General features: G+C 38.4%; 1 protein-coding gene across 1 annotated transcript; it reads left to right on the forward strand.

Annotated features, from left to right (window-relative positions):
• The first annotated feature begins 1,353 nt into the window (after positions 1-1,353).
• On the forward strand, positions 1,354-13,929 carry SORD (sorbitol dehydrogenase). The gene is made up of 10 exons (XM_053461836.1): positions 1,354-1,436; positions 3,388-3,596; positions 5,315-5,348; positions 5,569-5,733; positions 6,496-6,655; positions 7,336-7,454; positions 7,561-7,626; positions 11,054-11,229; positions 11,544-11,665; positions 12,816-13,929. The coding sequence occupies exons 2-10, from the start codon at positions 3,522-3,524 to the stop codon at positions 12,979-12,981; spliced, it is 1,083 nt and encodes a 360-aa protein (XP_053317811.1). The 5' UTR covers positions 1,354-1,436; positions 3,388-3,521; the 3' UTR covers positions 12,982-13,929.

Genomic DNA, 13,929 nt, shown 5'->3' on the forward strand with positions numbered 1-13,929 from the left:
GGCTACCCCTACCCATGTAGGATGCGGCCAGGACTGCCCACTGATGCCGGTGGGTGTTCCCGTTGATGGGCAGTCCCGCTGATGCTGGTGGGCAGTCCTGGCCGCGTCCTGCACGGGTAGGGATAGCCGGAGCCCACAAGTTGCCAGCGTCACAGCAGGATATAGTGAGGGAACCATTGGAGACAGAAATACACCAGAGCAGGCAGGAGAATAGTCATACAGGCAAATCAGGCAAGATCAGGCACAAGTCAGGAACCAGGAAATACAGGTAGGTAACACAGGAACGCTAGCCACAGCTTAAAGGCACTATTACAGGCAAGGTACAACGAGTACTGAGGTTTTAAATATCCCTCCAGTAATTGGTGAGCCAATAGCAGGGTAGGGAGGAGAAATGAAGGTTTTAAGTATGGCCCTTTAAGATCTTGTAAGGACAAGAAGCCATAAACGATAGTGTGCAGTGAACAAGCTATGCACGCTCCGTTGCGCTGGAGAAATGCAGATGGGACGCGCGGCTGGAGCTGCGTGTGGGGGACTCCTGTTGGAGTCCCTGAAGTCTGCTGTCCTGGACACCGGAGGGTCCAGAGAGAGTAAGGTGAGGGTTTCTGGTTGGGAGGGGAAGGTATGTGCGACGGTGCCAATGTGACACCCAAATATGGTATTGAGTGACCACATTCAGCCATTTTCCTAGGATACATACATATTCCCCTTATTGCAAGTATGAATCACACAGTAGCGTATCTAAAGGGGGGGGATGAATGGATGAATGAATGGATGAATGAATGAATGGATGAGTGTCTAGGGACAGAAATGGGACAGGCAGGCTGTTTCAGGGGCGGAGGTGGCACAGGCAGCCTGCTAAAGCGGCAGCTGTGGCACAGGCAGGCTGTTTTAGGGACAGAGGCCTACCATGTCAGTGTCTAGCTCAGTGTACAGTGATGAGAGTTATGCTGTACCATATCTGTTCAGTAAATGTTATTTATTTAAACTTTATTTATAAGTTAATTTATTTTTCCAGATTTCTGTTTTTTTCCAGTTGACATACAGTTTACAAATTTGTGAAATAAATATTCTTGCCAACATTAATGTGTGTGTGTGTGTGTTGCCCCGGGTGTCAAATACTCTAGGTACGCCCCTGGGTCACCCTATCTAGGAACACTAGCTTTATCCAGCACAACATGCAGAACATTAATCCATAATAAATGAAATCAAGAAAATTTCACCAGATGTATGCACTTCTGGGCTTTATAACTAAAAGTGTCTCCAAAACGTTTATATTGTAATTTTACCTGCACATTTGATCGCCCTGCCTGACTGGTTGCTGCTTTTGCTCGTTTGAAAGTTTTCAATAAAGTTTGTTGAAACAAAAAAATCCGGTGCCGGTTTGGTATTATTGCAGACAGTGTTGGGAAAGAAGATAGGTGAAGGTGGGAAACGCAGTAAGTGAATAATCCTGTTATTGCAAAGCATGAAGATAAAAATATAGAACCCCCTAGACTTCACGGGTTGATGGATAATGCAAAGAGGGCTTTGGAGATATGCATTGATCTTGCAGCCCTGGTTATGCAGTATATTTAGCATTCACATAACCAGTATTACTGGTATCCCAGTAATAGTTGCCTTGCCAGGTTTTTCATTAATATTTTCAAAAACACATAATGTAGATTTACAAATGCCTATCATTATTCAAAATATTTTTTTTGATTTAGACACTGTGATTGTATCTGGGCCCCATTAAATTCAATAATGTTCAATAATGTTATATCTGAGAGCCAGTTTCCTGAAGGCACATCACTTGAGATATATTACTCTATGAAACCAGCATTGTAACTATATGTTATGTTGCATTATATATGTAAAATCATGGTCAGTGTTGAAAAATATGATTCTCCGTCACTGTATAAATGTGTAATTTGTGTGGCAATGACCTATCCTTCCAGTCATCCGAGGTACGGCTCTGTATGTGTCCTAGTGCTAGGTTTTAAACCTGGTGGAACGTCAGTGTGCTTGATCCAGAATTTAGGTAACACTGCAGCTGTGATACCACAACACCCATAATGCTCAGCTTGTATCATTAAAGAGAGGAACTGTGGCAGCTGAAAATCAAGGGAGTAAAAGTGCTGCAATCTTAGAGGAACCACCTTGAAGGGTAGTACCCACATATCACTGCTAGACAGGAATGAAAAAAGCATAAGAATGCACGAATTAAGTGGAAATAAACTGGCAGGGCAAGGAAAAAGAGGGGTAAACACACTAGATGATCATCATGTTTCTATGCAAAAAGGTAGACAAAACATAACTTTTATTGATACATAAAATAAATAATAGTGGGTGATGATGTATGCAATAAGTAATTAGTTAAACATTTGAGTTGGAACAATAAATGCAATTGTATGCATATGTAATCAACACAGAATTACCGTCAAGACTCATCTTGAGTCATGAAAAAAGGGTTAGGTATGATGAGTGAGAGATGAGTGTTGTCATCTGATATATCTGGTATTATAATAAACTTCCTAACATGCTCTATAAGCAGAAGTACAATATAATTCTACAAAAGAAGGAATAGACATGCATCATTCTATCTCCTACTGAAATTCGAAGGGAATGTACATTATAGGACACTGTGCCATGGTTAAAATATACAAAAATATTTTTAATATTGTGTTAAAACTTTGAATTTTTCTCTTTTTTTTTTTTTGCTGCTAAATATCACTAAAAATGTGTCTGTGTGGATTAAGGATGGATAAGTCTGTAAAATATACATCTGTTTTCCCAAAAAATGTATTTGACATTTTGGCAGATGAGTGGAATAGCCTTATAGTGGAAGTTAGTTCTATGAGGAAATTTACCATGCATGGGGTAAGAATAAATCTGCTCAGAGCATAATGTGGCCACGGGAAAAATACTGTTTGAATTCTTGCAGAAGGTACTTATAAAGCCTTGAAGAAAATACAAGGGCAAGCAACACGGTTTTAGCTTGTACAACAGTTTGTAAAGCAGGGAAGACTAGATAGGCCTCTATATTTTGTACCTTTTCCAAGATACCACCTTTAAAGTACCAACAATTTTTTGATGGGAAGTGTCAATACTTAATGGTAGCTATGAAAAGAAAAGTATGTCAAAAACATGCAGAGGGGTTTAAATGTTTTTGAGAACTGTTAAACTAGGGAGAGGAAACAAAATATGCCATACCTGATTACATTGAGGTTAAAGATAGTACTGTCAGACATTGTTTATTATTTATCAGAAAATTAATAAACTGCTGGTAAAACAATCTTAGCCTGTAATTGTAGAAAATATTAATATGTAGCTAATTTAATGAGGAGGTTTTGTATGTGTCAGCAAAAGAAGCATGCCAAATATTAGTTAGTACCCTGTCTCTTACAGTCCCAGGGTCAGAAGGTCAAATTAAATCAAGCAAACAGAAGACTGATGAAACTTTAACCTGAAAGTCCGAAGTAGAATTAAAAAGTACACAACCGTCCAGTGAAGAGACATTCAGTGAGAGAGCAGAGACAACAATGGCAGCAACAAATCCGGGGAAAGATGTGGAGAATTTGTCAGTGGTCGTCCATGGGATTGGAGATCTACGTCTGGTAAAACAGTTAATCTCAATTTGGTTAAACATCTTGCATAATTATTATAACAATCTGTCTTACATATTTTTGGTGCAATATATAAACCATTACAATCAATAAATGTATAAAACTATAAATCTAGTTTTATGTCTAACTGATATTTTTTTACTGCAAAATGCTCATTTTGAGATTGTATAATATTGTCTCTTAATCCAATGATTTGAACGTCCGCATATATTTACTTATTTCTTGTTGCCATATTATTTCTATATATTGTAATTGTTAAATAAGAGTTTAGTTGTTGAATTTTTTAGTCTTCTGTTGCCAGTACATAGACACAAAATCTGTAAAAACATAGACTTGGATCCAGTGTGATTAATGTTTCTCGTGTAATCATTGACTAGCCAGGTTTGCGCAAATGTTGACCAACGAACTACAAATTGACTCAGATTATACCTGTTTTCTGAAAGCATCTGAAAAATGTAATTAAAAGATCCTGTGTTGATCCCGATAGATATATTTCATAATAGTGAATGTTCCAATGTTAGCAGGTTTCCCAGACTGGCTAAGCCCCATATAAAAGTCCTTAAAGGGACACTAAAGTCATCATATTCACATTCATGCATATTATAGCTGTCCTCTTTAAATTTCTGTGTCTTCCGCCTTGCAAATGCAGGGAGAGTGGAATCCCCCCAATGTGTTTGCCTCTTTCCTTAACCCCCAGTTATGTGTTTGGGTGAACTTATTTGCTACCCAAAGTACTTGCACGATATAGTCACCACCAGCACCAGCACCTCCAATGCTGCCTTGCATCTCTGAGACTCCCCTGTTAATGCACAGAACTGAAATTAATTTCAATTGGAGCTCTTTCCTGCCACCTATTGACTACTTCAAACATGGGACCACAGAGGGGAAGGTATGCTGCAGTTTTTTAATGGTAAATACGTTGTTTTATTTTCCCTACATGTTGAACAATGCATATTAACGTACTTGGTGGGTCTGTATGGGACACTAAACTGTCTCTTTACTCTCCACTCAGTATTCTCATTGCTTGAACATGTGCTTTTTTTCTGGAAAGTATATAATTAAAGCCTAAATATGAGTGTTTTATGGACATCTATGTTATCCTGTCTAGCAACATCTAAGATCACTGATCTTTTTAACGCTCTGCTTTTCAGTGAATGCAAATATTTGAATGAAATATGCCATATTAAACAGGTTTATTAATTTAGAGCAAATGTACGGATCAAAGAGGTGGATTAGCTATAACTAAGATCAAACTTGGCAAACGTGCCAGTTAGAGCCTTAGATGAATACACTATTGGCTGAGCCCTTTGTTTTGGGGTGAGCTTGCGTAACCTTCAAGTTTGCAAAGGGCCTTGGAGAGTTTAGCTTTTGAGTTGGGCTAAAAACCTATGTGTATTCTCTTGCACCCTGTTTGGCATTGCGTGTGATGCAGCAGATAAAATACTTTAATCTCCTTTGTAGTAATTCGAGGTGGTGGAGTGTAACTCATTTCAGGTGTTTCTTGTTATTTTCAGTTACAACCCTGCATTACCCTACTCTTTCTTTGAATGTTTCATGTACTGTATATAAAAAATACATTATTTGTTTCTTTTGGTAACATGCTAGAATAAGCTTCTGTGCTACAAGCCCTTCCTATATGGTCTGAGAATATTTATGTGCAAAAGGTTTATTTGCTTGTTTGGTAGTGCAAGTCTGTGTTTTTCTTTCAGGAAAACCGCCCAATACCTGAGCCAGGTCCAAATGGTGAGTTTCAAACTTGTTTATGATCTTCCAGTGGCCTGTCAGTTTGTAATGAGTGTTGGTTTATCAAAGGAGCAAGTAAGTTTACTAGCACGTTATCCAATAAAGTGGAAATTTGTTATGACAGTGGTGGGTCATAAATATGCAGAGTTTCGGTATCTGATGAAAAGTGGGTGAAGTTTGTGAAAAACAATTTTAATTATTCGCTTTTATTTTGTTACAGAGGTGTTGTTGAAAATGCATTCCGTTGGAATATGTGGGTCTGATGTTCATTACTGGCAACATGGCCGCATTGGGGATTTTATTGTGAAAAAACCAATGGTTCTAGGCCATGAAGCTTCTGGAACAGTTGTCAAAATTGGTGCCTCAGTAACTCACCTGAAACCAGGTAAACACATACACTACACTGTGTTAGCAGACAGGCTGTACTTATGATGTTAATAAGAAGAATTGATATAACCTTATTGGTCCAAAAGAAAATTGATTCTTTGATCAAAATTAATACCATTTTATTTGGTCAACATAGAAAAAAAGATGTAAAGTCACACAAGCCTTAGGAACCTCATAGGTCTTGTCTCAACTTTTTGTAGATTGGCTTAATAAAATAAACTCCATTCAAATATTTTACTCGTTTCCATCTGAAGAAGAGACATGTGAGTCTCTGAAAGCTTATGTGACTTTTTTCTCTATGTTGAGCCAATAAACAGCATCAACTTTGACTACACACTCCAGTTATCACATTACTAAAATCTCTGTTATTTTAATATGGTATATATTTAATATTTTAATGTCCCAAGAATGGAAGGCACACTCTTATCCATAAGTTTACTTGCCCCGATACTATGACCTAAACTAATAAATATTTTTGCACTTTGATATGAAGTCCTATGAGTGCTCCTATTTTTTCTTTGGCTATTTAATAATTATGATATTTTTGATAAAAGGGTATTTTGTGGACATGTATTAATTGACTTGACCACCTTTACTAATATAATTTGTTCACTTAATTAATATGGCAATTCCAGAGCCTCTTCTTGCTGTAAAGGTACATAATTTTGCATAGCCAGCTGTTATTTCTGCCACCAGTCTTATAAACTATATATATATATTATTGTGAGAATTACTTAAATTATCATATCCTTCCTTCCAGGTGATAGAGTAGCCATTGAGCCTGGAGTCCCTAGAGAAACTGATGAGTTCTGTAAAACCGGTCGGTATAATTTGTCTCCTACCATATTTTTTTGTGCCACACCACCAGATGATGGAAATCTATGCAGATATTACACACACAATTCAAATTTCTGCTACAAGTAAGTTATTTGAAGATTTAAGTTAGTGTGACAATTCCACATTTTAGAACACATTTTGGACAACAGCTAGAGATGGAGATGACAATTTTTTTTTTCAAAGGAATTCTTACTCATAAAAGCTCTCTCTCTCTCCTCATGAAATGAAGAGAGAATATCATTTTTGCATATAATTTGCTTTTATGTTATCAAGTGCATCATCCAATAAAATAAACTGAAGAATGTTGTCCCAAACATAGCTTCAACTTCACAGAAGGAAATAACCTTCAGAGCCATTTAACCCTGCCATGTTCTTCCAGACCATTTTTCTTGATGTCTTTTATCTTTATATATATTGTTATAAAGGTTTATGGTTTACGTATACATTGAACTTAAAGGGACAATCCAGTCAGTTTTATTTTTATTTATTTTAATGCATGTTGTTCATTTTGCAAAATGAAGCATACATTCCTGTTTTATGAGAGTAATAACATAAGACTTCTGTCTCATTTCCTCTTCACTTGCCTGCTTCTGCTGAACCAAACGGCATACATTCTGTAGATGATATTTAGATTTGCTTAAATAAATTTAAATCCACTGGCAATGTGTTGTGGGGGGATATTTTGCCTATTGATTTACATGTTTTGTCATGCTGTTAAGTGTTATTGCTTAATAAAAAAGTCTGTGGTTATCTGTCACTGTAGGCTTCCAGATAATGTAACATTTGAGGAAGGGGCTCTTATTGAACCTCTTTCGGTTGGAATCCATGCCTGCAGAAGAGCGGGGGTGACCCTTGGAAGCAGAGTGTTTATCTGTGGGGCAGGTATGGTCAGATCACATTTTTAACTCCTATGTCTCAAAAAGATACCGCAGTAAATGTTGTTTTAGATATGTATATTTTTAATTTGCACATTTCTTGTTTATTCCAGGACCTATTGGGTTGGTTTCTCTTCTTGTAGCAAAGATGATGGGGGCTTCACAAGTAGTAATAAGTGGTAAGAACTGAAAAGCTAAGGTTAACGTTGTTTGTGTGTAATTGAGAACATAAATATAACCACAAAAAAACGCGTACATTTCAGTACCTTAGTAGTAGTAGGTAGTAGATCCCTGCGCGGGACTGTTTTTATTAATCTCGCCCCCACTGATTTTGTGACCGTTACCGCCCGCTCCTTCCACATATGTAGTCAATCCCGCCCACTTCCACCACATATGTGGTTAATCTCGCCCACCCCCTTACCTCAATTGCAGATTTTCTGCGCAGGAACCCAGCAATTCACGTAAATTCACGTGGCTCCGCTGGGTTCCTGGGCGGAACAAGAGTCCAGACGCTGTGAGGGAAGGCAGCCTTGCGGGAGTGCGCGGGATTATCGGGACCCGCAGGTACATTGTCTGGCTGCGCGCAACACCCAAAAAAAACGTCCACGGGACCCGCATCCCAATGCAGTCCTCTAGTAGGTAGTGCTATGTTTAAATTTCCATGTACTACAGGGAAAACCATGTTTTCACTCCCTTTTGCAATTGCCTAAAATATGTACTGAGAATTCTATTAAGTAATTTGGGACACTCCAGCTATCATATGCACTTAAACGCACAACACTTTTTATTTTGTACACAGGGAGTGCAAAGACAGGTGCATGGCACCCAGGCGAGAGGGGGAGAGAGGTGGGAAAAGGAGGAGGGGTGAAAGAGAATGAAAATGAGCAAATGGTCAGTGGGCCTGTGTGTATGTATAAGTGTATGGTGTTAATGTGTCTGACCATTTGGTGTAAGGGTTGAACCTAGGCTTAGTTGCCCCTGGGAGAGAGGAACACCTGTTTGCCGTCACCCTGTCAAAATAAAATTCATTTTTTGTGTTGGAATGAGGAAATATAATGTACGTAGTGTTATTTGCACTGTATTGCTTTTATAGACTTGTAAGTACACTTTGTGTAAACATTTTGCATACATCTTAAGGAATAAAAAAATTCCCCTATTTCGTTTATGGAAGTTGCTTCCGTTAGTATATAACTCATAAACCCAACTATTCAAATAAACAATGGGATAAAAAATAGTTTTTTCTGGGTCAAAGATGACAGAGGGAGTGGGATGTTGCTAATGGCCTTGTGTATTTCTTGCACTGCCGAAATGTTCTTAAAGATTTGACATTGCGTCTATGAACTTTAATGCATTTAACAGGTCTAAAATATCTTCGATCTGCCTTAACCGTACCAGTATATTTACATGGGGTAATTGTTGTAATCACGTGTACATGCCATTGCGCTGCAGCCGGAAGGAGGTGTGGCTAGTAGCGGGGGTTGTCTGCGTCCATCGCACAGACCTTCCCAGGCTGTCAGAGATCAGAGTTCCCGGGAACCGGCGCCGGTGTGGCACCGGTACCGGTGCGGGGAACTCTGATCTCTGACAGCCTAGACGGCTACACACCGGGGACTCAGAAGCACCGGTAAGTGGGACGGGGAGGGGGGAGACAGGAGGATCCAGGTCCCCTGCAGCTGCGGGGGATCTGGATCTTAGTCGTCTCATAGTCAGACCTATTTGAGGTCTGATTATAAGACGTCCCTGATTATAAGACGAGGGGTATTTTTTAGAGCATTTGCTCTGAAAAAACCTCGTCTTATAATCGAGCAAATACGGTATGTATATATTCAATGTTATGAGTAGAATATATATATTATAGAGGACAGAGTGGCAGCATATCTCGAGGGGGGGGGACAGAGTGGCAGCATATCTCAGGGGTGGGAGGGACAGAGTGGCAGCATATCTATTACAAAACTTTTTCTTTAAAAAAGCACCAAACTTTTAGGGTGCGGCCTATATTCGGGTGCGGCCTATATCTGAGCCAATACGGTATATATATATATTTTTTAATTAATTTTATTATTTTTAGTGGTTTTTCAATAAATAAATGATTACAATAAGTAATGGTGATATCCTCAATGACTTCTTGCGGAAGGGAATGGCTGATTGCACGATCAGCATTCTTTAAGTAACGGCTTACCCGCAATGGCTTCTGCTGACGGAGGGGAGTCCGGCCTGTCAAAAGACAGCCTGATCTCCCGTGTAACGGAAAGATGTCCCTGCTGCTGCAACAAACTCAGGAAGTACCTGTACAAGTATTAATATAAAATCACTCTATAGAAACATGGAATTTGCATTTTTGCTATCTGTTGTCCAAAAATCATATTCGGACCTGGCCAGTGAGGTTTTCTGTAAGCTATGCCTTTAGTGACGATAGGTGTGCGGTAATGTTTTCTGATTTAGATTTTAGGATCTCACAATTCAAATATTTGCTGTCTGACTATTAAGTACGTGGTTTCCTAGGAAAGACTATCCTGCTTAATCATTTGTTATGTTGAGAGAGTGCGTGACTCATTACCTGTCCGAGTTAGATATCTGTCCATCTATCAATAAGTATTTTATACCCTAGGGATGACATACATTGGGCTACCCTGACTAAGAGGGGATAGGGAAGTGTTACTGGAGAGGGAGACTCTGAAGTTGGGATCAGAAAGGTCACAGAGACCAATAGTTTGAAGGAGAAGAGGGTGGTCCACAGTGTCAGAAGCAGCCAAAAGGTCCAGTAGGATTAGCATGAAGTAGTGGCCGTTGAGTTTAGCAATTAGAAGGTAATCTTAGTAAGGGCGGTCTAAGTAGAATGTTAAGACCGGAATCCTGATGGAATGGGGTCAAGTAAGGGTTAAGAAACTTAGTTGGATGTAAACAATTCTTTCAAGACGCTTGGAGGCGAGAGGAAGTATAGAGATGAGGCTGTAGTTGGACAGATCAGTCTGGTCCAGGCAGCTTTTTCATGATAAGAGTGATGGTAGTATGCTTAAGGAGGATAGGACAGATCAGGTAAAGAGGGAGGGGATGAAGATATGAGCTAGTGTAGGGACAAGAGTAGATGAGAGAGAATGTGTAAGGTAAGAAGGGATCGGATTATGGGGACATGTGGTTGGACAAAGGGAAAGAAGAAAAGCATGAGCCTTATTTTTAGTAATAAGAGAGAATTGTTTTTCATGTAGAAGAAGGAAAAAGAGTTCAGTGCGTAGGAGGATGTGGCATCAGAGGGAGGGCAAGGGCAGGAGGAGGACAATGCAGATATTGTATGGTTGGCTTACTGACCTTAGCCCTTCTGAACGCATAGTGAAGTCAGTTAGAAGGAGTGACTGCAACTTACCAACTTACACCCATTTCATATTTCACAATTCTGTTACATTCACGGCTGATGCTACAGACTTACTAAATGACACCAGGTAGTTTGCTCTTAGCTCGTGTGTTGTATTTTGAGGTTAACCATATTTTTTTCATTGCCACTAGTATTAAGAACATGATATATTATTTATCTTCCTGCTCACTTTGATTATATATAACCACACAGTCCATATATGTCCCTTTTTATTTTATTTTGTTTCTGCTCTGCAGACTTGTCTTCTGTTCGACTTGAGAAGGCTAAAGAAGTAGGGGCTGACTTTATTCTACAAGTGACCAGTGAGAACCCAGAGCAGATTGCACAGAAAGTTGAAGGCTTGTTAGGTTGCATGCCTGAGATTACAATTGAATGCACAGGTGCTGAGTCATGTATCCAAACGGGAATTTATGTAAGTATACACTCTCATACTACATACTACTACAAGTTTTGTATCTGGTTAGAATATAAAAACAACATGCTTAGCAGACCAGCCTATCAGTTAAGGATGGAAGAGTGTAATGCCTCCCCTTCTCCCATCTTTCACTGCTCCAATTCATTCTGAATGCCCATGCCAGACTAATTGTCATATCCATTTGCTCTTCATGTGTTGCCTCCCCAGACGCTCTAGAATATAATTTATGAGCCCTTAACAACACTGCACCCCCTGTAGCTCTTATCTCCAAATACTGTTCTAACCACCATCCTTGCACCCATGACTTGCAGGCAACACGTTCCGGTGGCACTTTAATACTGGTTGGACTTGGACCTGCAATGGTCAATATTCCTATTGTAAATGCAGCCGTGCGGGAAGTGGATATCAGAGGCATTTTTAGATACTGCAATACGTGAGTACTTCCAATGACATTTGGTTCATAATGTGACAAAATAATGATGTTTTAAGTTTCAAATAAACAAAATATGTTTGTGGACCAACTATGTGGTTGTCGAAAGTCATTTTAAATGCATGGACATTAACATGGTGGTTCCCTTTTTGCTGCTATAACATACTCCATTTTGCAAAACGGCAAAATACAAAAGCTTGCATTGGCTTACTGGTTCAGAAGGAGAAGAGGGCCCTGCCCTTGAGAGGTTACAATCTATTAGGAGGTTGGGGGGGTAAAGCAGAAGGTAAGGACTGCCAGAGTAAGAATGATATCATTATGGCGATTGTCAGTGGCATGAGGAAAACAGATGGTTTCTTCCTGAGTGTAGGTTGTATGTATTGAGGGTTGATTGTATAATATCTGAACAGGTGGGGTTTTCATGAGCATTTCAAATTAGTATAGGTAGGGGAGAATTGAACTGAACTAGGTAGAACATTTTAAAGAATAGGTACAATGTGGCTGAAATCCTGGAAAAGCAAGTGTGAAAAAGTGACAACATTTAAGGAGAGTAGCAAGTCATGAACACAGTGAAAAGGGCTAGGCTAGGAGATTATTTGGAGATTAAAGCAAAGATATTAGGTGTGGTAAGTAGGTGTCAGCTTTGTTTTTAGCTTTGTGATTAGTTTGGTAGAAGTTTTCAGAATGGATTGGAGTGATGAAAAAAGTGTAGAAAAAGGAGAGGCCAGTTAGTAGAACGTTGCTATAATACAGACAGGAAACAATATTTTAGTTCTGTCTTCTGTGAAGAAAGTACACATTTGAGAAATGTACAATTATGTGAAAAACAAATCACCCTTTTTGAAATCTATGGTTTTACATATCAGGACATAACAATCATCTGTTCCTTAGGAGGTCTAAAAATAAGGTAAATACAACCTCAGATGAACAACAACACATGACATATTACACTGTGTCATGACTTATAAAAAAAAATTAAGCCACAATGGAGAAGCCATGTGTGAAAAACTAAGTACACCTTATGATTCAATAGTTTGTAATTGTTTTCAAAAACATTCAGCCAGCTAAATTCTGCACAAACAGGAAAATAATTAGAATTGTCTAGAGTGACGTATTTTCTAAAACAAAATAATATTATTTAAAATGTTTGCAGGTGGCCAATGGCAATTTCCATGCTGTCCTCGAAGAGAGTGAATGTTGCTCCTTTGGTTACTCACCGCTTTCCTTTAGAAGAAGCTCTTGAGGCATTTGAAACCACCAAAAAAGGCCTGGGAGTTAAAGTGATGCTTAAGTGTGACAAGGAAGATCAAAGTGCATGATTTAAATCTTTGTTTCTCTAATAATAAGGCTTAAAGTCAAAACAAAATGTATATGTTTCGGGTAAACTATGAGATACGGATGCAGAGTTCAAATCACACCAGCTAAAAATGTATTGCCTACATATATAATCATACACCATTTCAAACTGTCTTATTTTAAAGTATACTTCTAAGTCTACTTATGTTTTTGATGCTCTTCTAGGATTCTGACAAGACATTGTCTCTTTTTTTCTGATGTTATATAGTCAGCTTAAGTAAAACATTGATGACCCATCTACTTAAATAGAGATTTCTTTAATATCTGGCTGGATATTTCTTATATCTACACATTCAAGGAAGACAATGGGAAAAAAAATTAAATATGGTACATTTTGTTATTAAAATTTGTCATCGCTTTGGTGAGAGTATGACAACCTGTTTATTTGCATTAAAAATGAAACAGCATTTAAGCTTTTACAATAGTTTTAGATTTTCTAATAGCAGAAATTATATTTCATCTACTGTTGTAATGGGTTGCCAACATTTGGGAACACTGCTGATGAAAAAGGATCTTGTAAATTAATGCAGTTCACAGTGTCCAGTGCGATAATAGTGAAGATTTGATTTGCAATGAAAAAGTGCACTTCGTGCTATATCTGAAGTGAAATGTACTTTACTACCTGGAGATTTTTGATGTGTAGTGGAATGGGGCACTGCCTTATACAAATGAGGTTACACTATATGTTTTATCTTTGTTGTTACATGTATTTTAATATCAGAAGAACACCACATCAAAAAAATCTCTAGGTTGTAAAGTACCTTTCATATCGGTTATAACACTTTATCACTAAAAATTTAAAAATATATCAATGCTGTTTAAATGAATTCCAGTATGGAGATAAAATTTCTTCTCCGGTAAAAAAAATTATGTACTCTCTGAATTTGTATTAAAATTATTTCCAATCCCAA

Source organism: Spea bombifrons, chromosome 4, assembly GCF_027358695.1.
Source record: "Spea bombifrons isolate aSpeBom1 chromosome 4, aSpeBom1.2.pri, whole genome shotgun sequence".
In the NCBI taxonomy this organism is placed as follows: Eukaryota; Metazoa; Chordata; class Amphibia; order Anura; family Pelobatidae; genus Spea; species Spea bombifrons.

What these genes read in the sequence shown, in the direction of transcription:
- SORD (XM_053461836.1), top strand. Translation starts at nt 3,522, where the DNA reads ATGGCAGCAACAAATCCGGGGAAAGATGTGGAGAATTTGTCAGTGGTC. An exon ending in ACCTGAGCCAGGTCCAAATG is followed by an intron (nt 5,349 to 5,568) that starts GTGAGTTTCAAA and finishes ATTTTGTTACAG; the next exon opens with AGGTGTTGTTGAAAATGCAT. An exon ending in TTCACAAGTAGTAATAAGTG is followed by an intron (nt 7,627 to 11,053) that starts GTAAGAACTGAA and finishes TCTGCTCTGCAG; the next exon opens with ACTTGTCTTCTGTTCGACTT.